The sequence below is a fragment of the Cnephaeus nilssonii genome, assembly GCF_951640355.1.
Source record: "Cnephaeus nilssonii genome assembly, chromosome: 2".
Classification (NCBI taxonomy): domain Eukaryota; kingdom Metazoa; phylum Chordata; class Mammalia; order Chiroptera; family Vespertilionidae; genus Cnephaeus; species Cnephaeus nilssonii.
In genome coordinates this window covers 60,189,986-60,213,818 of record NC_137073.1, presented here as the reverse complement: position 1 = coordinate 60,213,818, position 23,833 = coordinate 60,189,986, and the positions used below count along the sequence as shown (strand labels likewise).

General features: G+C 41.9%; 2 protein-coding genes across 3 annotated transcripts in view; both read left to right on the top strand.

Annotated features, from left to right (window-relative positions):
* Nucleotides 1-5,713, top strand: part of ERAP2 (endoplasmic reticulum aminopeptidase 2) — a 38,244-nt gene extending 32,531 nt beyond the window's left edge. The window contains exons 15-18 of one of the 2 annotated variants that reach the window (XM_079791432.1): nucleotides 255-416; nucleotides 915-1,055; nucleotides 3,162-3,243; nucleotides 4,358-5,713. In XM_079791432.1, coding sequence (XP_079647558.1) covers nucleotides 255-416; nucleotides 915-1,055; nucleotides 3,162-3,243; nucleotides 4,358-4,501 — 529 coding nt within the window. In that variant the 3' untranslated portion in view covers nucleotides 4,502-5,713. The remainder of the gene's footprint in view (nucleotides 1-254; nucleotides 417-914; nucleotides 1,056-3,161; nucleotides 3,244-4,357) is intronic. The other variant, XM_079791431.1, reaches the window with a different exon arrangement.
* A 12,493-nt stretch (nucleotides 5,714-18,206) lies between these two features.
* The window catches only part of LNPEP (leucyl and cystinyl aminopeptidase), a 95,694-nt gene continuing 90,067 nt past the window's right edge, over nucleotides 18,207-23,833 (top strand). The window contains exon 1 of the mRNA XM_079797629.1: nucleotides 18,207-18,576. Within this exon, the coding sequence (XP_079653755.1) occupies nucleotides 18,558-18,576 (19 nt within the window). The 5' untranslated portion in view covers nucleotides 18,207-18,557. The remainder of the gene's footprint in view (nucleotides 18,577-23,833) is intronic.

Here is a 23,833-nt window from a genome sequence, read left to right as displayed (position 1 = left end):
TCTGTGCAAGTTAAAATTTTATGATTACTTTTCCTGCTAACATTTTGTCATCATTAGGAAAACTCACAAATAATCTGCAAAGTAAAATTACATAAAATAATTTTATAAAAGTTTGGCAGAAAAAAAGGTTTAGTATGCTATTTACTGGGAATAAGTCAGGGGTGATTCTGTTATAGCAATTTTAAATCATAATAAGAAAAAATAATCTTTCTTTCATAAAACATTTTTCTTTACTTTTGTGCTTAATATTGCAGTATCCCAACAGATGTTTTAAAGATTGTGTATTCTGTGGGTGCTCAGACAACGGCAGGATGGAATTACCTTTTGGAGCAATATGAACTGTCAATGTCAGGTGCTGAAAAAAACAAAATTCTGTATGCATTGTCAACCAGCAAACACCAGGAAAAGTTAATGAAGTAAGTGCATTACTTTAACTAAGGGGTTAAAAGTAAACTGATACAAATTTAATGAAGTCACTAAAATTTAAGCCACCAATTTCAAAGGCATATGTTAATTAAGTCAGGATTTGAATTGCTTTGACTTAAAAAAACATTGTCAAAATGTAAATAGCAAAATGTAGTTATTAAACATGTGATTGATACTAGACAAATGGCTTAGTTTTACTTACAGAACCTTGGAGGAAAATTATTGCAAAACTACATTCCTGTATATAAGATACTTAAATCTTATCAAAGTTATTTGAAATAGTAAGTGAATAAAATTACTGCTAGAAAAAAGTAAAAGTTTAACTAGAACATTAAAAATGTTAGCCAGTAGAGAATTTATTACTCTTTTGGTCAATTATATTTTATCATGCCTCTTTCTCACCTATTCTTTTAATATATTGGTAGTGTGAGTTAATTATCATTACATATCACCTGCCATGAAAATTCATGTGGTTTTTATTTCTTCAGATTAATTGATCTAGGAATGGAAGGAAAGATTATCAAGACACAGGACTTGGCATCTCTTCTTCATGCAATTGCTAGAAGTCCAAAGGGACAGCAATTAGCCTGGAATTTTGTAAGAGATAATTGGACCCATCTCCTAAAAAAGTTGGTATTGGCTTATCTCTAATGTGTGTTCTTTCACCCAGCTGTCTCAGTTGCCTAACACCAATTGTAATCAAATGTCCCCCAAAGCATATAAATGATACCATTTCACACAAATGGTTCAATGAAGTCTACTGGGTTTAAAACTAACTAGCACAAATTACTCTGTCCAGGTGTAAGGGAGAGAATGAGCAGAAGGGAATGGGAAACAGATTTCTCTTATTCAACCCAGGCAAAGAATTGCTGGAAGCAAATACTAGTTGAGTTAAATCCAGTCATCAGCCTCATTCCCCCAACTCCTGGCTGTCTCACCAGCCCAGAGGACTTCAATGAATCTATATATAGTGCATCACACATATTTGGCTTGCTTTTTGTTCTGGGGGAATTTTGATGAGAGCTAATCCCCACCCTCAGTTTACCTGAAAAGGTGGAGCAGCAGGGAATGTAGAATGGCTGAAAGAAATCTGATTAGAAGTGTTTTGGATTCGTTCTGTGTCTCTTCTGGGGTTTCAACTTTTGGGAGAACCAGAGCTCACTCCAGTATGCTCCTGGGCCTAACATATCCTCAGGGGTGGTGGTGGGGGGACACACAATAATAATCACATTTCATTGGAATGTACAGAATGGCATTGCTTTCTCTCACAACGAACCCCCTGCTAAGGTGCTCAGCCATTTCCTCATCCACATCCAAAATGTCACTTATGAAATACTGTATGGAAAATACTTTGTATGAAAGAGCTGAGGAATTTTCTGTTTTAAGATACGCAGTGTCAGTTAGCATCTCTGATGTTAGTTATCCCCAGTTCCTCTTATTTGTCATTTCTTAGCCATAAAAGACTGAGTCCTCACAGACAGCTTTGTGTAAGCAAAGAGCCCATTTTACATCCTTCTCCCAGACCTGCAAGGGAGGGGTTGACATCCACCTGAAACCAAACAGTTAGAAACTGCTGTAAAAAAAAAAAAAAAAAAAAAAAAAAAGTGTTTCCTTAAAAACCCTACTGGAACCATTGGTTCGGTTGTTCACATGACTGTCAGTTCCCTCCTGAAATGTGCAGACTTTTTCTGCAACGCTGTAGATTTCCTTTGTAACTGGAAATTATCCCCCTGTCTGACCATGTGCACAGCCTAGACTTGGAACCATTTCTTAGATGTATCTGTGCTCTGCTTTCCAGCATGAATCCCTTTGACCTGTGGTATGAATTCTTTGTATAAGACACTAGGTGAAGGATGCAGTCTGTGGCTACAAATGAGAGCTCAACCAAGTAACATTGCCCTAATAAATACAAGGTTTAAGCACAGTGGTATCCAAAATGGGCTGGGAAGTGAGTAAGATAATACATTGGAGTGCAAGAAGAAAATATTACCATATATATTATTTATTATGCCATTTAAATTTTATTTATTTATTTATTTATTTATTTATTTATTTGGCCTTTGGTGCATCTAATTCATATATAAAATGTAATTTGGGAAGTTTTTGGTCCAAGAACCTTTACTGATGGGGTGCATAGCCAAAAAAAAAAAAAAAAAGAAGAAAAAAAAATGTAGAGAATGCTGCTATAAACATAAATTTAAATATAAACATTGCTGAATATGATAGTCATATTCCCTAAAATAGCTTTATCTACATTAAAACAAATTTTTATTGATTTTAGAGAGAGAGAAAGGGAGAGGGAGAGAGAGAGAGAGACAGAGAAACATTGATGTGAGAGTGAAACATCTATCAGTTGTTTCCTACATGCCCGCCCCTCCTGCCACCGCCCCCCCCCCCACACACACACACACACTGGGGAATCAGCAACCTGGGTATGTACCCCAATCAGCAATTGAACCCGAGACCTTTCGGTATGCAGACGGCACTCCAACCAACTGAGCTACAACTGTCCAGGACAGCCTTATCTACATTTTAATTTTATGGTCAAATTTAATAAATTTTATACCTTGGGGGTTTTACTGGGTGAATATCAGTTATTCTTATGGTAATTAATAGTCCCTATTATAAGTATACAAGCTTATCATATAGCTATTAATGTTATACATTTTAGAAGTATATGATATAATAAACATAAGGCCAGTATTTCTATTACTTAAATTCCCTTTTATTTTCAGATTTGGCTTGGGCTCATTTGATGTGAGAATAATCATCTCTGGCACAACATCTCACTTTTCTTCCAAGGATGAGTTACAAGAGGTTTGTGACTCTTGCTACCAATCTATATATATAGAAGTCTAATATGCTAATTGCCCCTCTGACCATTAGACTGTTTGACCAGTCACTATGACGTGCACTGACCACCAGGGGGTAGATGCTCTGACCAGTAGGTTAGCTTGCTTCTGGGGTCCAGCAGATCCGGACTGGGCAAGAGGGGCCGGACATGCCCTGGAGCCCTCCTATGGTCCCTCCCTGGCCCTGATCATGCACCAGTGGGGTCCCTTGGCCTAGCCTGTGCCCTCTTGCAATCCGGGACCCCTCGGGGGATGTCAGAGAGCCAGTTTTGGCCTGATCCCCATAGGCCAGGCCAAGGGACCCCACTGGTGCATGAATCCATGCACCAGGCCTCTAGTTTAAAAATAAATGTTCAAGTGGTGGAATTGAAAACCAACAGGTGCAATCTTGTTTGAAGTTCTCATTTTATTAAAAGAAAATAATTTATTTTTCCAATTTATGTAGCAAGTAAATGGAAGGCAAAGGACTAGAACCTTTTAAAATACATAACATTTGAAATGAAAATTACCCTTGAGAGATTAGTCCTTTTGTGTTATTTTGTTCATTATTGTATCATCATGAATGATTATATTGAAGATTGAAAGAGTTCTTAAAGGTTTTTAACAACTCCTATTGTTGGTAATTTTACTTGTCTTTTTTTAAGCATTCTGGTGTTTTACATCTTCTTTCCACAATAAATCCTTAATTTATTTACACTTTAAGCAAACTCAGAATTCTAGAACTTAATCCAGCTCACTACAAACTCAGTGACTTGGCTTAATCACAACTTTTTTCTCACAGTGTGCTCACTTGTAAGATGAGGGTTTATCATTCCTGTCTTTACTTATTGTTTGAAGATAAAGTGAAGTACTAACTATGCAAAAGAAGAAGAAGAAGAAGAAGAAGAAGAAGAAGAAGAAGAAGAAGAAGAAGAAGAAGAAGAAGAAGAAGAAGAACAGAAGAAGAAAATAACCTTTAGAGATTGGCAGAGGAATGCCTGCACCTGTGTCTGTATAATTCGCAAGCTGTTTGAAACCCTTTGGAAGAGAAAGTGTTTTTTAACCATGTCAGTAATTCTTTTCTTGCTTATTTTTTTCAGGTGAAACTGTTCTTTGACTCTCTTAAAGCTCAAGGATTACATCTGGATATTTTTCAAATTGTTCTGGAAACCATATCCAAAAATATTAAGTGGCTGGAGAAGAATCTTCCCACTCTAAGGACTTGGCTTCTGGCTAGGACTTAAATGGTCAATACAAAGAGCACATCAGATGCACATTACATCTTCTTGACATTGGCAAAGCTCAAGTCAGAGTTCCAGATATTTTGTCTAAGAAGCCTCAAGAAATCAGCCGGCACAGCTGCCTGTTCTAAGCTATGGTCTGTAGTGGACCAGTGTATGGCATTGAAGGTAGGGTAAGGCCAGTTCATAGCCCTTTTAAAAGTAAACTTTTCTGAAGATATGGGGAGATATAGATATAGACATATAGATATACCTGTAATAGTTTAGCTGCAGCACAAACTATCTACATTGCCTCACATTATGCCACTCTTTTGCTACTTTGCTGCTTTTTAACCTTGCCGAGTATCCTGGAGTTTACCCAACCAGTTTACTTCCAGGGAAACACAGCAAATCCATGAAATAAATCTTTCATTTGCATCCTGCTATCTCCCACTCTCCCTGTCCTTGAACTTAGCCTGAGTAGTTTAATTATTACCATTTATGGAAAATCTGAATCAAATATAAAGCAAATATCAGGATAACAGACAGAGGCTCTATCACCAAATCTCAGATTATTAGAAACTAGATGTCAGAGTTTATCCAGGAGGCCAGGAGGGCCTCTTGGCTTGAGCCTCACATTCATGAAGAGCCTCAAGGATAACCTTTTGAGGTCATCTCAAAAGGAAGTAAAATCTGTAGTCACAGAGGTACAGGAGAGAAAGACTATACCACACCACTTTAATCCATACATGGTTACATTATTTATAAACCTTTCGAAAGAATTAGATTATATTGTATATATTTGGGTTAAATAGTGGTTTAATGTAAATATTTAAATGCATCATCTTTTTGTAACCCAATTTTAGTATTTCTTCATGTTTTAAGGGAACCTCTTGATCTCTGAAATGCTTTTCTAAATGCTTCTCTTAATTGTTTGAATAAGATATTTGGAATAAAGAAAACACCCCTCTACATCCAGGCAGTACATGTAATATATTAATGGTCCCACATATGAATCAGTTTGAAGTATAAATAAGTTATAAAAAGTTGTGAATAAGTGAACCAATGATTAATTTGTCGGGGTTATTAAGGGAAGCTGGGCTAATGGGCCAGGGGTCAGTTGGGGGTATTATCCAACCCCTTTTGGAGTGATATCATAAAGTCTATGACCTTTCTCAGTCAGAGACAGAATACAGTTTGGATGGACCGTGGGCATGACCCAATACACGTTTTGTTAAGATTGTTTTCAAATAATTTCTTGGAATCTTTGAAGCGTCTTGACTATAGATTTGACCTGGTCAGGGTCCCACCAAGATCTGTAAAACACCTTAGTGATATACCACTGGAATTATACAAACTTTTGCATAAGGAAATTGAAAGAGTAAAGACTCCTGTTTTTTCCCACTGCGACAATATATAAATTAAGTAGTGAAATGTATATGAGGTTTTTTTAAATATATTTTTTATTTATTTTTTACAGAAAGGAAGGGAGAGGGATAGAGAGTTAGAAACATCTATGAGAGAGAAACATTGATCAGCTGCCTCCTGCACACCCCCTACTGGGTATGTGTCCGCAACCAAAGTACATGCCCTTGACCAGAATCAAACCTGGGACTCTTGAGTCCGCAGGCTGACGCTCTATCCACTGAGCCAAACCGGTTAGGGCTATATATGAGTTTTGGTAGAACTGTGCCATCAACATTTCCATAAATAATCAAAGTTCTTTATTTTGTACAATACTTTATCCTATATAATAAAAGGCTAATATGCAAATAGACTGAACGGTGGAACAAACGAACAATTGAACAACTGGTCGCTATGATGTGTGCTGACCACCACGAGGCGGGCATGGAACATGGCGGGCATCAGCCATGGTAGGATGGTGGAGCAGGTGAACGGGAGTGCCAGACCAAGGTGGGGCACTGGTCGCTGTCATCGGGGCGAGCCTCTGGTGGTTACTGAAAATTCTTTGCTCCCACGCACTGCGGTCCCACCCGGTGCTTGCACCTGATACTGGCACCACCTCTCTTGCACTCGCTGCCAGCGCCTGGTGCTGGCCCCGATTGCTTGGCACTGTCAGCAGGTTTGAGCGGCACTGCTGGCCCCAATTGCCCCTCAGGACTTCTCCACTCCCCCTGCTCCTGAGGGGAGATCGGGACCGGCAGCCACCTCTCATACCTGCTGCCGGTGACTGCCCCATTTGTACCTGATGCCTGTGCTGGAGCCGTTGCTCCCACCCACTGCCAGTGCCGGCCCCACTCGCACCCACAGCTGGCGCCAGAGCCGCCACTTGCACCTGCTGCCAGTACCTGGCACTGGTCCTGATCACTTGGCGCCATCAGCGGGTGCGAGTGGGGTGATCAGGGCAGCAGCTGCCACTTGCACCCGCTGACAGTGCCGACCCCAATTGCTTGGCGCCTTCAGCAGCTGCATGCAGGGCCAGCGCCATCGGCGCGTGGGAGCAGTGGCAGCAGGAACGGGGCTGCTAGCAGACAGGTGACCGGGAAGGGGTGGGGCTGAGGCAGGAGGGGGTCAGAAGATGGGCTGAGACCTGCCCCTGTGCCTACTGCAGCCTTGCGGCCCACAGTTCCTTCCAAGGTGCATGAATTCGTGCACTGGGACCCTAGTTTATTATAATTTTCCATGCTTTTTTCTAACTCCCTTTTTTTAGTTCCTTATTTAAGTACATTTATAATTTTTCAGATTCTTAAGAATTGAGTACAGAAAGAAGCAATTTTATTATTTAATGAGAATAAACATGAGAATTAATGTATCAATAATGTTTTAACAAATAGTTTTTTTAATGTATTGTTCTTACTAGTGTGGTATTTCAAAAGCTTTATGGTGCATGCCAGACCCCCAATACCAAATAAGACTTGGCTAAAGTTAGTTTTACCCAAATGAACAAACAGGTTGTGGAAAAGTTATAACATGATGAATAGTTGATGGAGTGAGCAAACACAGCTTCTCCGTGCCTCCCTGATTCCCCACAGAGCCCCCTGGGAAAATTTTGTGATCTCTGCAACCTTCTCAGAATGAGAAACCTTCCAAATCAGGGGGCCCAGAACCAATGGCTTGTTCCCTTCAGGGTTTGTGTGGGGAGAATAGGCACTTCAGTCCTCAAGAGTCCAACTTAACACCATGACAGGACTTTGCCCTGTCTCATGTGCACACTTCTGCATTTCATTCCTTGCTGTGTCATTGGATCTATTTGAGGTTCCTGAGAAGCAAGCCTGACCAGGAAGTACTACTACAAGAGATCTTGATTTTCTGGGGGAAATTCCTGGGGGGAGTGGGGGGAATGGGTTTTTGTTGCCTTGTTTTGTTTTTGGAGTTAGGGAGGGGTTTATCCCAAACCACAAGGGGGACCTCCAAATAGTCATAGGAGCTGGTTTTCCACTTGGACATTAATATCTACCAAACACAGGTTGTTTAAAAATGGCCACGTTTTAACTGCAGTCCTCCTTTACTTATATTCATTATTGACCTTCTTTCTTCCATTTTACTATGTGTCACCTTTACATTTATAAACTTTAGCCCTAGCCAGTTTGGCTCAGTGGATAGAGTGTTAGCCCTTGGACTGAAGGGTCCCAAGTTTGATTCCAGTCAAGGGCAAGTTCCTTGGTTGCAGGCCGTGTGGGAGGCAACCAATTAATGTGTCTCTCTCACATCAATGTTTCTCTCTGTCTCTCTCCCTCCCTTCCACTCTCTCTAAAAATCAATGGGAAAATATCCTCGGGTGAGGATTAACAAAAAGAAAATAAAAAATTATCATAAACTTTAAATCAATCATCTATTATATCATTTGCTTCCTGAAACCTTAATCTCATCAAAATCATGTCCTGGAATCATAAGGAAGAAAGATGAAAAAGATTATGAAAGACATGGGTTTGTGGGGCACCTCAGAATGGGACTTTATTTGGAAATAGGGTTGTTGAAGATGTGATTAGTTGAGGTTATATTGGAGTAGGATAGGTCCCTGATCCAATATGACTGGTGTTCTTATTAGAAGGGGAAATATGAACACAGACATGCACACAGGGCTGAAGTGTATTGTATCTTATATAATCTAATATTTTAAAAGATAGTGCCAGGCCATTTTTCTGAAAGGGGATGTTAATTCACTTTCTTCTTACCGCTATATTCTGTACTTGTCAGTACCAAACGTTAACCTCTTATATCTAGTAATACTAAATGTTTACATAGCTATGCCACTAGTGTCTTTTGACTGGTATCTGCTTGATAAAACTTTTTGTATTCTATTACTTTGAATTTTTCTATATCCTTTAGTTTCTACTGAGTCTTTTATAAACAGAATATACCTGAATTTTGCTTCCTATTATGTTCCCCAACTTGGGCAGGCCCGGGCTTTGTTATCTGTCCCCTCCACTCTCAAAGACATAAAAGCTGATACCCTCAAGGTGAATGTTTGATTTCAGCCTTCTGCTTACCCCTCAGGGTTCCTGCCTTCACTTCATTTCTCATCCATGAGTCTTCCTTACTAACTTTGCAGGACATCAATGCATTAAAACAATTTCAAAATATACTTTATCCTACATTTTAAAACATTTTAACAAGAAGGTCAGCCAGGGTACCTAGTCTAGTATATTCTCAAAAGCCATAATAATTTATTTTCCAATATGCAAATACCTAACACTTTTACATATGAGGCTCCTTAGTATGGAAATTTGTTTGCTGTATTGACTGCATAGTATCGATTTCTCATAGATGAGATTGTGGGATGCCTAACACTGTATCATAATTAGAAAGCTAGCAGTGTAAACAGTCATTTAGTCAGAACTTAAGTCAGGAAAATTTTCCAATATTCATAGGGAGAAATGGTTTAGAAAGTCTGAGAAATGCAGATTTCACTAACAAGATAGAAAAACTTTTCTATGTCTCAATCACTTCTGCAAACTTTACTTTGCAACTATAACTTCAAGATCTTTTGCTAATTTGTTCTTCCCCTAAAAGTCCTCATCTTCTATCATGTTCCCAGATAAAGAAGAAAAAACCAAAAACAGTTCTCTGTTCTCAGTACATGACTCATTAATTCTCACTTTTAGGTATTTAGACATATAAATTTCCACACTTTAAAGTTCTTGCCTCCCTCTGTGGAATTATGCCATACTTCATTCTTTTAATAGAACATTTCAGGTTCATGCTCCTGTAAGGAATACCCGTGTAAACAATCTGGCATATCCCTTTAATCATCCAAACAATACCTCAGTTATAATTACAAATCTCATTTTAAAGTAGGCAGAGTAAATTGTCTAAGACAAAAAAATACATCAAGGACATTATGTTTTGAAACCTTATTCTCCTTTAAAATTATTTTCTAGTAAACTGAGTTTGAAAATTCTCACTCCTTTCTAATATGTTGGAGTTGAGAAAAGGATGGATAGGACATTTTAAAAATTCAAATATGGAAAGAAGTGGGATGTGGATGGGGGAATAATTGTCTCCATGGCATAAGGCTGTTGGCATGTAGACCCAAAGACTAAAAGCAGGAATCTTAAAAGAACAAATAGAACTTTTTAGCATATCAGGTAAACAGGCGATGATAAGGTCTGGTCTGGAACAACTATGCACAATCTGTGTGAACCTGACACAGTCCCAGGAATCAACTCACACTCAGGGGCTGAATTCGGGTCATTTACGCAACAATGAATAAGTTGTTGGTTAACGAAAGAGGATGGAGAGCATTTAAAGGCTTCTATTTGTTTATTTTTGTTCTAAGTTGTGCCTTATCTCTATATAGATAGTAGTCATGATACTACTGATCAAAACACTGTTTTAAAAAATAATGTTCTAGCCCTAGCTAGTGTGGCTCAGTTAGTTGGATGTTGTCCTGGGCATCCAAAGGTTGCCCGTTGCATGCAGGAGGCAGCCAATGTTTTGCTGTCACATAGATGTTTCTCTCTCCTTCTCCCCTCCTCTCTTTATAGAAATCAATTAAAAAATATTTTAAAAAAATAAATGGTGTGTGTGTGTGTGTGTGTGTGTGTGTGTGTGTGTTTTCTGTATTTTAGAAAAGCCATTTCCAAATAGGAAAAACTTATTCTTCTTCTTGTTTCAGATAACTGTTTCTTTGGGAAGCCTAGCTATTTGTATTTTAAGGCCAAGGGGAGTATACTGTTGGTTCCTATGTCTCACTTGAGGACCTAGAAAGAAATAACACCTGCTCTGTTGACCTTGCAAATCCAAATTTAAAAAGTGCTGCCTGAAAAACAAAACTCATAGGTTTTGTTTCACAATATATCTCTCCTTTTCCAGTTGCCTTTTCTTCTACCATTTTATCATTACAGACTTATTCCTTTGGGCTGAGAACGTTAACATATTAAATTATAATTTATTAGTCATGCTTTAGTGTGAGTTTAAAAATTTTTGTTTTCTCTATTTGAGAAAAGGGCCTTAAGGAGAGAGAAAAGACCCTGAGCTGGGGGAGAGGACTAGGGAGGGGGATAGATTCTGGAATGAGGGCAATACCTGGGTAGAAAGCTCTGGAGGGCGGTATCTGTCACTGAATCTCGGGTGTTTGCATACAGGTGGCATTTGACAGATATTTATTGACTGTGTGAAGCAGCATTTAGAAATGAGGGAGGAAAATAAAAAATGGGACCAGAAGAACTCAGAGATAAGCCTACTTGGCAATGTTGCCTCAGGCTGGTCCTGCTAGAACGTGATTGTAGGCTCCCGTGGCATGGCTTATGCATTATGTGTATATCCCGTGTGCTTGTCCTGACTGGCCCAATGCCGTGTAAGTGCCTTCAAAGCAAAACTTCAGCTCTTGTTTTGTTATTTGTTCTCTTTGGTGCTCTGTACACCGAAGGCCCGTCGCAAATGTTGCTGATTGACTGGCAGCCTGTGCTGGCAGGTATCAGCCAGGGGGAGGGGAAAGCATCTGAGTCAGCCCAGAAGCAGCCAAGAATCACAGTCAAGTGTAATTTTCCGCATAAATATTACAGGACTTTCTCATGCTCAAAAACGGGCAAAAACCCGAGGGACACATTTTATGGCAATGAACCTTAGACAGGCTCTATTTCAGCATAGATGTAAGAAATAAAGGGAAATGAAAACTGAATCAGTATCTTCAGGAGTGTAAACGTCAAAAATTCCAGCTAGATACCATTTCTAAAAATATCTTTTATAGCTCCTGACTTTTATGCAAGAGGGCCCAGGATTGGTTTTCCTGGCTGGAGCAGAGCCCACCTTCCCTGCCGCTTCCTGGCCCAGCGAGGCCCCAGCTGACACTGGCTTAGGCATCCACCTGACACCAAGAACTTGGTTTTCTCAGGACCTCATTATTTTAAACTCTCAGGTTGGACTATGTCGGCATTATATAGACTCGTTTGCTCTTGCGTTATACTTTGTGAGTCTAAACTTTTTTGCATGTAATCTACATGGCACTGAAGTTTCACAATTCACATTTAAAAGTAATAGCAAATCCATTTTTAGAGTTTATTTTGTGCCAGTCTCTGTTCAGAGTACTTTCAGTGTGTTTATTCATCTTATCCTCACAGTAACCCTACGATGGGCCACTTGTCCTTAGTTTATAAAAGAAAAAATAAAACCCAGGGAGGTTAAGCAATGCGCCTAGTCACAGAGGTGACGATTTTTAGTATATTCACAGGCGAGTTATGTACCTCTCACCATGGTCAATTTTAGAACATTTTCATCACCTTAACAAGAAACCTGTACCCATGAGCAGTCACTTCCCATTCCTCCCTCCCTTCAGTCCTAGGCAACCACCAATCTTTCTGTCTCTATAGATTTGCCTCGTCTGGACATTTCATATAAATGGAATAATACAGTATATGGTCTTCTGTAACTGGCTTCTTTGATGAACATTTATGTTGTTTATACTTTTGGGTCATTATGAATAGTGCTGCATTAACATTCATGCACAAGTTTTTGTGTGGATAGAAATTTTTAATTCTTTTGGTATATACATATGAGTGGAATTGCTGGATCCTATAGCAATTCTATGTTTAGCCTTTGGAGGAACTGTCAGACTATTTTCCAGCACAGCTGTGCCATTACATATTCCCACCAGCAGCGTATAAAGATTCCAATTTCTTTACAGCTTTGCCCACATTTATTAGTCTCTGGCTTTTTTATTCTAGCCATCCTATACCTGGGTGTAGCCATACCCTGAAGTGGTACCGCATTGTGGTTTTGATTTGCATTTCTCTCATGGCTAATGATATTGAACTTTTTTTTTTCATGTGTTTATTGGGCATTTATATACTAGTATATTTCTTGGAGAAATGTCTATTTTAATCCTTTGCCCATTTTTATTGGGTTACTTGTCTTTTATTATTGAGTTGTAAGAGTTCTTTATATATTCTAGATACAAATTCTTTGTGAGATAAATGATTTGCAAATATCATCTGCCATTCTGTGGGTTATTTTTTTTTCACTTATTGATGTTATCCGTGAAAACCAGATTTTTCTTGATACTTATCTTCAACCTTATTTCTTCTAGAAAGATGCTATTATGATGAGTTTAATTGTGTCTACCCCAAATTCACATGTTGAAGTTGTAACTCCTAGCACCTCAGAATGGGACTTTATTTGGAAATAGGGTTGTTGCAGATGTGATGAGTTAAGATGAGGTCATATTGGAGTAGGATAGGCCCCCGATCCAATATGACTGGTGTTCTTATTAGAAGGGGAAATATGAACACAGACATGCACACAGGGAGAATGCCACGTGAAGACTGACGTTATGCTGCCACAAACCAAGGAATGACTAGAAGCCAGGAGAGAAGCTGGAACATGTACCTTCAGAGGCAAGTCCCTGCTGGAACGTTGGTCTTGACCTTCTAGCCTCTAGAACTATGAGAGAAAAATTTTCTGTTGTTTAAGCCACTCAGATTGTGATAATGTTTTACAGCAGTGCTAGCAAACTAATACAACTAAGACTTATTTTTCCATGTTAGTAGTTGCTTTCAGGTCAAGGTTCAAGGTTTAATAATATATCATTTCTTCGTTTGTAACCCTAGTCCTATTTCTCAATTATATAAAAATTGCATTGTATTGGACTCTATTTTTAATTTTCTTGTACAGTGTTCTTAGGGTTTAAAAATATTATAAAAATATTACCAAAATATTCTTAAACCCTAACCGGTTTGGCTCAGTGGATAGAGCGTCAGCCTGTGGACTCAAGGGTCCCAGGTTCGATTCCAGTCAAGGGCATGTACCTTGGTTGCGGGCACATCCCCAGTAGGGGGTGTGCAAGAGGCAGCTGATCAATGTTTCTCTCTCATCGATGTTTCTAACTCTCTATCCCTCTCTCTTCCTCTCTGTAAAAAATCAATAAAATAGGAGAGGGGGTGTAGATAAGAAATCAAACGAAGGACTTGTATGCATGCATATAAGCATAAACAATGGACGCAAAACTCTGGGGGGTGAGGGCATGTGTGGGGGTGGGGTGGGGGGTAATGGTAAGATATGTACACATATAATAACTCAATAAAAAAAACTGTAAAAAAATAAAATAAAATAAAAAACGGGCAAAAAAAATATATATATTTTTAAAAATATATATATATTCTTAAAATATTTCAGTATTTATAACCTTTGGTGACCATTTAGATTGCCTACCTGACATTTCGCTGGTTTAACCCCCTTTTACCCTTCTGAATGAGCTAAATGATTTTGTCCAAGACCCCCTGTCCGCCTCCCCGTCCCCCCCCGCCCCCCCCCCCCCCCCCCCCCGCCTTCTGCATATGATATAAGAAAACTGATTCTAAACTCAGCACTCCTAAACTGCTTTGTCTAAGAAGCCGATCATGGTAACCCTGTTTTCATGTCCAGTGATTTGCTTAGAAATGTACAAAATACAGTTTTGGCAAATAAAACCTAAAGAGAATTCGAATGGGGCATTTCCAAGAAAAGTTTCCTCATTCTTAAGAAAGAGACACCAGAGAAAAGGCTCCTCCTTCCTCCCTCCCTGCAGCCTTTTTGGCCACAGGGCACTCAGTCTTTCAGAAAATTGCTCACAGAAGAGACAGAGTGAGAAACTGAGATCTTGATGAGGTTGGGGAGCGGTGACTGGAGACTGCCTTATCTCTGGACTTGTCATGTGAGATGATAAATTTCTTTATTGTTTAAACCAGTTTATCAGCATTTTGCTTTTGTATTCCAAAGCATCTGAACTCCTATAGAACTGTTCTTTCCGTTCACTTTATTTGGCTGAATCTTTTTGCTAGTGTCTAAGCTACACAAGGACTCTGTTGGATAATTATTCTGTTTGTTTTTGGAGCTCTAAACATTGCTTAATTTGGTATAACTTCAAAAATCACTAATAGATGCCGAGCATGCGTACTGCAAATGGGCACAGGGGTAATGAGATGCTGACTCGTTTGGTTCTTGGGGTGGCTGAGTAGAGTCTGGCGTAGCTGGAAACCTCATAGCGTTCATCGTGTCCTGGCAGCAAACAGCATCCTCCATTTCTTTAAGAGTCCTGAACAAGTAGTTTCAAATGTGTACACTAAGTGCATGTATTGTTTATTGCTTATTTCAAGATAATTAGAAAGATTATTTAATAATGCTAAACCTAAAGTTGACAAGGAATATCAAGAAATTAAATTGGGATATCAATTAGTTAATGGGATAGCTGTCTAGTACTAGCCTGAAGTTGGTTGTATTTCTCTTTACTCCATATCCGTTTCACAGATTATTGTCATTGATCCTACTGTCCCTGTGGAAACAGGGAAGCAACAACAAACTTCAGAGCTCTGGTTTAGAACACAGGCCCCCTGAGTTCCAGTCAATGTCTGCCACTGGACTCTGAGTAAATCCTCCAACCTATCTAGACTTCAGTTCCCGAACCAGGCAAATTGAGGCTTGGATTAACTCATGCATGGCATACCAATTGCTTTATTTTGATGGGGGGGAAAAGTCCTTATATTCATTGATTAGCAAGTTTGTTGCTTCTTGATAAATAAATGCTGTTTGTTATTCAGGGAGCTCATATTTCTCTTTTTATGCTATTTATTATGTTATACTTAGCCTTCCAATATTTTTGGTTTTCAAATGTTAAGTGATAAAAAAGCAAGGATTCTGAAATAGTAAATGGGTATAGTAGACAATGTCTCACTATTGCCTCTGTTAATCAATAGTAACTTCATAATAATTTAAAGTATTATGCCCTTAAACTAAAGAGGAAGTTCTGTGTGGGAGGATTGGAGGCAGTTAAAGACTGAACCATGATGAGTTTAACTAGTGAAATTGGCTTTATGAAATCAAATGCAAAATGTTATCCAAAAAAGAAAAACAAAAACCACAATAAAACAAAACAAAATTATTATTATTTGAGGGCAGGTAGAATCCTGAAGCATTTTAGGTTTGTATACTTTTATCTCCAATCCCAAACCCAAACCACACATCTTTAAATGCTCCTTAATAATCTCAATCTCTCTCTCTCTCTCTCTCTCTCTCTCTCTCTCTCTCTCTCTCTCTCTCTCCCTCCTCTCTCCCTCTCTCCCTCTCTCCCTCTCCCTCTCCCTCTCGGCAAAGAGAGGATAAAGAAATTATTGTCTCTTTGTCAAAGGAATCACTGAAAGACATGATTATCCACCTATATTTACTAGTGCCATGGTGAAGCATTTTTATCACAAGTCTCTGCGGAAATGAAATATTTAAGACAAAACACAAGATAAGGTGTTCCACACTTAAAAGCATGATAGACTCTCGCTTACAGGTGAGGTGAGGGGATTTAACGAGCTGTGGAGTTTTAAATATCTCTGATACTAAGTACTTTGGTTGCAAAAATAACTCCAAAGGGACATGACATGACCTAAAATATAGGGAGAAGCCTCTTATCCAAGCAATACAATGTGTGGGGTACTTTTAACAAAATCCAGCCCTGCATATACTATAAAATACCTGAACACTGATGCACCACCTATGGTTCACTTCCTATTTTCAGTTAAATTCCTGTGGGTGGGGGTAGGGGGAAGCCTAAAGGCTGAGATTATCTTTAACAGTGGTGAGAGAGAGCAGCTTTGAGGTGTCATTTGATGAAGACACCTTCCCTGTACTGATCACAAACACATCATTCAATATGGAGATGTTCTCTGGAAGGGTGTTCCACAGTGCAAGTGAACTAGAACTCTAAATACCATTGTGTCCACTCCCATATCAATTCGAAAATTATTGCAGTTGTTTGGGAATACAACCCTTATAAAGATAATGACCCAATCTGTTTCATGCAGCTTTAGTTCTTGAGAGGGAGGTTGATAATAATAATAAAGCAACAAACAAAAACGTTGTTTTACAGAGTAATGAGTGCTCTAAGACAACTAAGCAGTAGACCATGTTTCTGCTTAATTTCGATGGTGTGGTCAGGGAAAGGCTCTCTGCAGAGGTGACATTTGAGGTGAGACCTAAATGACAGGAAGGAACCGGCAGGCAAAGTACCGGGCAAGAACAGTTCTTGCACGAGGAACATGCTGGGTGGAACTTGGCCACTTCCAGGAACTGCAAGAAACCCTTGGTGGCCAAAGCCGTGAGCACGTGTAGGTGAGGTGAGGTCCCAGGGCTGAAGAGTTTCGCTTTTATTCTAAGCGCAATTGTTAGTCATTGGAGGTTTTAAAGTGGAGTGGAAAGTGCGTGATTGGATAGCATGGACATTTAATAGACAATATTGCACTTGGATTTTTTTACTTCTTTGAAATCTTAATTTCTCATTCCCGTGCGGGTCCAACCCGGCCGCCCGTTTACCCAGGCGGTTTGCGCTCGCCGCCGGCGTGTTTGCAGCCCACGTCCCGCGCCCGCTGACAGCCTGGGAGCCGCCGGTGACAGCTGGCAGGCGCAGTGAGGCTCCGCCGCAGCCGGGCTGCTGCAGGGGCTGGGGATGCGGAAGAGGAGGGAGAGGAGGTGGTGGCTGCGTCTGGGAAGGCCGAGGCCTCCACCACGAGAGTGGCGGCGATGCGCCTACCGAACCGGGGATGAGGGAGCCGCCCCGACGAGCCTCGCCGGGGCTCGCGGGGCCCCCAGTTGCTCCATCCCCAAGACTTGCCAGGTCTGCCCGGATTTGACATCGGAAACAATGGTATCGAGGGGCTGGAGGCAAAGGCGCGAATGCTGGGGGGGCGGGGGGGGCAGGGGTGACGAAGGGGAGCTTCCGCTGCTCGGGTCTAGCTCCGCCCGGCCCGGCGGCGGACTCCAGCGGCGGCACCCCCAGAGCCGCAGGTGTTGATTTGGGGCTCGGCTCCCACGGGCCTTCTGCCCACATCCTGCGGCGACCGCAGGCCTGGCACATCCAGCGCCGGGTTTTGGGACTCGCCTGCCGGTAGGGGCCGCACCCGAACCTCAGCCCGAGGGCTGGATCCCAGGGGTCCCCGCCCTCCCCCGGTCCCCGGGCACAGCCTCTGGGGACGGGCAGCCCAGCTGGGACGGCCCGAGCGCCTTCTCCTCGGAGCCCGGGCGCAGTGCGCTCCCCGGGGCCCTCTCCCCTCCCGGGAACCCGCTCTGCCTTTCAGACCTGGCCGCGGTGGCGCCTCGGGCGAGGCCTCTCCACCCAGCCATCGAGTTAGCTAGCGACCCCTCACTCTCCCGCACGCCGCCCTGAGCTTATGCTCAGCGGGGCAGTCATTGCAGTCTCGGGGTCTCCTGCGTTTGTTTGCAGTCTGCTGCGGGAATGTCCGCCGCACTCGGCGATGCCCGCGTTTTCCCGCCGCGGGGCCGGGTTCCCGGCGCCTAGGGCCGCGCAGCGCGGACGCAGGAGGCCCGCACGTCGGCTGAGAGATTCACTGCGGTTCCCTGCCTCCTGGCGGGCGTGGCTGCACCCCGGCCCCAGCTCCCGCCCGGGACCCAGCCCTTCGCTCCCCCCGTCTCCCCGAATTTGGCTGCGGGCAGCCCGGAGCCTTTCCCTCCCGCCCCCCGCCTTCTCCGCAGCTGTCGCAAAAACCCGGAGCGGCGGAGCCACCGAGCGGACGGGCGCCGCCCCTCGCCGCCGCTCCGCACTGGCCCCGGGCCGCGCTGGGCATGCTCAGTCGGCAGGGCCGCCTCAGCTCTCGGAGTAGGAAGCTGGGGCGCTCGGGCAGCGGGGCGCCGGGCTGGGGGGAAGATGGAGCCCTTCACCGGTGGTGAGTGAGCCGACGGAGGGCGGGGGCCCGAGCTCTCGGGGACCCAGAGGATCGAGGGCAGTCGCAGCCCGAGGGGGTCGACGTGCCGTCGCCCGGCCGCGGGTTTTCTGCGCGGGTTTGGGGGCGGGGAGAGGGGTCTGGGGGAGGCGGCTGGAGGCTGGGGGGGCGGGGATCGGGCAGCGGCCGGCGCGGGGTTGGGGGCTGGCGTGAAGGTCGTCGCTGCCGCCGGCCCCAGCCCGGAGCCCGGGGAGGGAGGGAGGGAGGGAGGGGGCGGCCCGCCCCGCGGCTCCGCTGCGCGGCCAGGTGGGCGAGAGGCAAAGTTTGGGCTGCTGTTCGCCGAGGAAGGGGCCGCGGGAAAGTTGGCCGCACGGGTTGGCCCCGAAGAGGGGGGGTGTGCGCCGTGGCCCCTGCGAAGCCCAACTTCTGTGCGCCCCGGGAGCTGTCTCCCTCCCTGCCCTTCAGCGAGTTGCCGGCGTGACTTTTCCTACTAGGACGGGTGGGGGTGGGGAGGCTGGCCGGTGAGGGGAGTGGGAGGGAGGGAGACTTGGAGAAGGCTTGCTTATAATTCGCCCTGCCCCGTGCCCCGGAGGCGCCTGCCCGCAGGGCCACCCTCCCGCCCGCCGCCGGGGCGCTGCGCAGGGCGGCCGGGCTCCCGTCCCCAGGCTCCCGACAGCGGCTCTTCCGACGCAGGGTCCTTCCTGTCCGGGGTCCGGCAGCGCGACGTCACGGGCTGAGCGGGAGTCTGCAGGGTGCCTGACCGGCTGCCACAGCCCTCCCCTGAAGGGGGGCATAAATCCCACCCCAATGAAAGGATGGCTTTTGTTTGGAGCAGCAGGGCCAGAGTCACGACGTGAGGGTGAGAGGTCGAACCCTTTTGCGACGTGGAGGACATGGATTCTGTTTTGGGGTAGAAAGTAGGGAAACTGCCAGGAAGGGATACTTGGCTCTTAAATTAGAGAATGCATCCTCTAGGTGACAGGTGTCTTCCTGCGGTGGTCGATTACTTCAGGTAGATGGTTTGTCATATCAATAGGAGCCAAAGTCTGCCCCTGGGTGGGTGGGTCATTTGTCACCCAAAAGACAGACATTGTTCACTAAATATCCCAGCCATCATCCTGACTTGGTTGTATGTTGGGATTCCTTCCTGGGCCTGCGGACTACTTCATTGTCTTCTCCCTGTCCCTAATTCAGAATGCTTTTATTCTAACTGCCATCTTTCTGTCTGTACTGTTTAATCAGGTTTAACGATGGCAACTTTAATTCTGGATCTGCTCATTCAGGTTCTGTTTGTAATCATGAAGGCTCTCAGAAGAATCTTAGGAAAGTTACTGAAACAAGATTTGAACAGTAAGGGACCTTAAAGATCATCTAAGTACTTTAGGGTAAAATATGTTTACTATAAATCATTAAATCCTTTCAAATGATTATTTCAAGGCCTTTTCTTTGTTCTAAGTGAATGCTTGGAGCTTCCATCTTTGTAGGATTTTGAATGTGAACTTTCATTTAACGTAAAAAAATCCCCACAAGGCTGAGTCATCATTTGGTCAAGATCATTGCTAGCTGATTGGGTGAACATGTGTCTACAGAACTAAAGCACATTTTCAAGTCTTAAAATTGGGGCCTTTTCTCCCCTCTTAGAACAGGCTCCCCTACATATGAATATTTACAAATTGCCACATTTGGGAAGGAAGTGGAAAAGTCTTAGAAGAACAAAAAAGAAGCAATCCTTCAACTTTCATGTGAAAAATTAGATTTCTGATCCTTTCCTCTCTATCTTCAGATTTTCAAAGTCTGGGTTGGAGATAGTTTGGCAATGCATCATTTTAGTTAATGTTTTAATCACTCCTTGGAGCCTTATCTAGCATTCTTTAACAAGGAGAATAGAAACTATAATGTCTAAAGTCAACATGAAATTAGCTTTTTAGGTTTAAGGTGGACTTTTTTTATTTCAGAACTTTTGAAGGGTAGCTGTAGAATTTTCTAGTATCTTCAAACAGGACATCTTTATACTTAATCCTTTTGAGTACAAAGCATACGTTCATTTAATTCTTCTCCCGTAGATCTGGGCGTTCTGATACAGAGTATTTCATTATCCATAGAATTTATGATTGCAGGAATTATTAAGCTTGGTATTAACTTTTGTTACAAATTCATGCTCTTTTAATAAAATTGTCACCACTTACACTTTCTCATAGATCCCAGTATATGGAAAGAATTGTGAGAGCTTAACAAAGACAGTTTTAGTAATTCAGGACAACATATCTTTCAGTTAAAATCTTGTCAATGGTTTCACCACCCTCTGACCTATAAATTTGTAAAGGAGGCAAATTTAGTTTCCGTGTTGTCATTCTGGCTTTCAGTACTCATCTATTCCAGTAGGGCTTTTGACCTTCCCCTGTTAAAACTTGCTGCTGGTATGGTTCATTTTTCTTGGTCCCTGCTCTCCGCCTGCTGCTGATCATGTGAACATCCTATGTTAACCTGTCCAGGTAAGACTTCTGGAACCCATTTAATATGCACATCTCCAGAAGAGACTTGTAAAGAGGGACCTTAGTGCCGGGAATTCCCATTTGGCTCAGGAGATATTTCTGGTCTTGCCCTTGGGAGGAACTACTGACTCTTATGCCAAAGACTGGATATCCATTCTGGCTTTGAATCTTTGGTGACTTTTTTTGTGGGGAGAGAGATGTGCTAGAGCTAGACCAATACTCAAAATTGTTTTAACAGTAACTATTATGTCCTGTTTGGCAGGTAGAGTGAAACTATTAGGAAGTAGTGGTTTATATTTTACTATAACAAACAAACAAAAGTGATGTGATAGGGCAAATAGTTACTTGATGGCTTTATTTGTCCTCATGTGCTTGTAGGGTTGGAGTATTTTAGGGTAACTTAAATTCTTGTTAAAGTAATATAAATGTCAGGATTCAACCTCAGAATCTGATTGAGGAGGTCTGAGGTGTTGGGCCTAGGAATCTGTGACTTCATTTTGAGGATGTTAGAAGTATTCACCAGAAGGGAGCAAATTCAGAATTTGGAGGCATATTGACAGAGGACTTCTTAGCCTGCATGTGCCGTGTGTGTGTGTGTGTGTGTGTGTGTGTGTGTGTGTGTGTGTGTGTGTGTTTTCTCCCCCTGTGCTTTCTAGGCCTGAAGGAAATCTAGAGGATAAAAAAGCATTGATATTTTGAAGCCCCAAAACTGAAAACTTAATAGTTTGTCTTTTTTTTTTTTTTCCATCTGAACAAAGCCCTCAGAAATCACTGAAGTACTATAACCTGGTACATAATCAAACAGGGGGACTTTCCTGTCTTACAAAATTATTTTTGTTGTTGTTTTTTAATTGCAGTCCAATTAGAAGTATTTCCCAACTTCCAAAATGAGAAGTCTGTACAACAAGTTAGATATTCATGGATTAGAAGGCAGTATAAAATTGTGATTTCATCTTTTCATGTTATAAATAATAATTGTCCTACAGTATACATTTAAAAACATTTTTAGCATCATCTATCAAAAATGTGAGCTTACCACATTTTGCATATATATATATATATATATATATATATATATATATATATATATATATATATCTTTTGTTCTATGGTAAATTACCACATTGAGAGAAAACCCTTAAGAAATGGAAAATCTGAGTTTTTTCTCTCTGTGATGGAATATAAGTTAAATTCTGTTTTTAATCCACCTGCCTTAAGTTTTTATTTTAGAAAAGGAAAATAGCTATTTAGGAATTGAGTGTTAACATCATTTAATAGTCTAAGGTTGAGGTTTAACAGCCTCCAAAAAAAGTGTCTTGAGACAAGATAAACAGCATATTTTAGATGAAATTAAAACCAGTGATTATCATGTATCTATAGATGATCCTTGAGAACTCGGCCTGAAAGCTATATAGAACTCAGCCAGAAAGATTGAGGAAATTATCATATAGAAAATAAGCAAGGGGTGATTTCCTTCTCAGTAATGCAGTCAGATACCATTTTTCGAATGCCCATTACAAGTAGATTTTCTGTTAGACACAGTTATAAAAACCCCACAAACCTGTCAACAGATAATGCAAACCTAAATGAGAGAAATGAAATGGAAGAATCTAATTTTGTTTTCATGCTAATATAAAAAAATAGAAGTAAAGAAGCAATAAAACCTCAAGAAAGTTTTCTAATTATGAAATAAATATACAGGGTTGTTTTTATAACCTGTTCATATAACATCTGTCACCAATAATTTCACATTTCTACTGTGAATACTCCTGTTAGAAAACAGTAGCATTTTGACCCTTCCCATGAAAGTGTTAGGAAATCCCAAAAGTTGGGATGGAGCTAGTTTTGACCCCTGGTTCGTGGTAGTTGACATGAGGACAGACGGAAGTGCAACCATGTTCTGTAAATTTGTTACCCAATGTCTTGAAAACTGCAGGAGATGGAGGTGACAATAATACTACTAAGCCTTTTCGTAATGCTAGTGGAATAACTAGAGAAAGTATTTTTTTTTTTACATTTGAATCCATAGATATGCATATAGCCTGGTACACAATACAGGTAAATGATAATTTCTGTGTTCACAGAAAGCAGGATTGGGAATGGAGGGAAATTTAGGAGCCCTTTTGATGGTACAGTTCCTTGTATATCTAGTGGCCTTTGTAGAGAAGGCTGCCCATTGTCCTAATGTTTCTGTACAGTGAATGTGACAATAAGAGTTCCTGTGTCAGTGGAAGAGTGGTCAGGATCCCCCTGTAACCTGATTCATTATTGTAATTCATTTGTGATTGTCCTGGGAGTTCCTTTAGGACTTCGGCTGTAAAGATCTTTTGGGGAAAATTGGGACTTAAAAGAATGAATGATGAAGATGAAAGAAATGTTGAGATTGAAGGTAAAGGAGGAAACTGATTGGTAGAGATTTTCAAAATGGTCATACTTTGAACCTTGCAAATCTTTGGTTCAGAAATGAGCCTGGTTTGGGGAGCATGACACTGTTGTGTGAGGTTGAAAGACAGAATCAGAGTTGGAAGGGGGCAGTAGGTAGATCTGGTCAGACAAAAGAAATTGAGGGGTGAAAGAGATAAATGAGTTATGATTGGCATTGGTAGGCCGTAGAAGGAAATAGAAAATACTTGCCATGAGTTTAAACATACGATATACTTCTCTTTTTCATAGTCGGAAAATTTATAGTCACTTGTAAGGTAGGACTGTTCACTTTCATGAAAGTTTTAGATTTCAAGAAAAAAAAAATTAGAGGCCTGTAGAGCCAC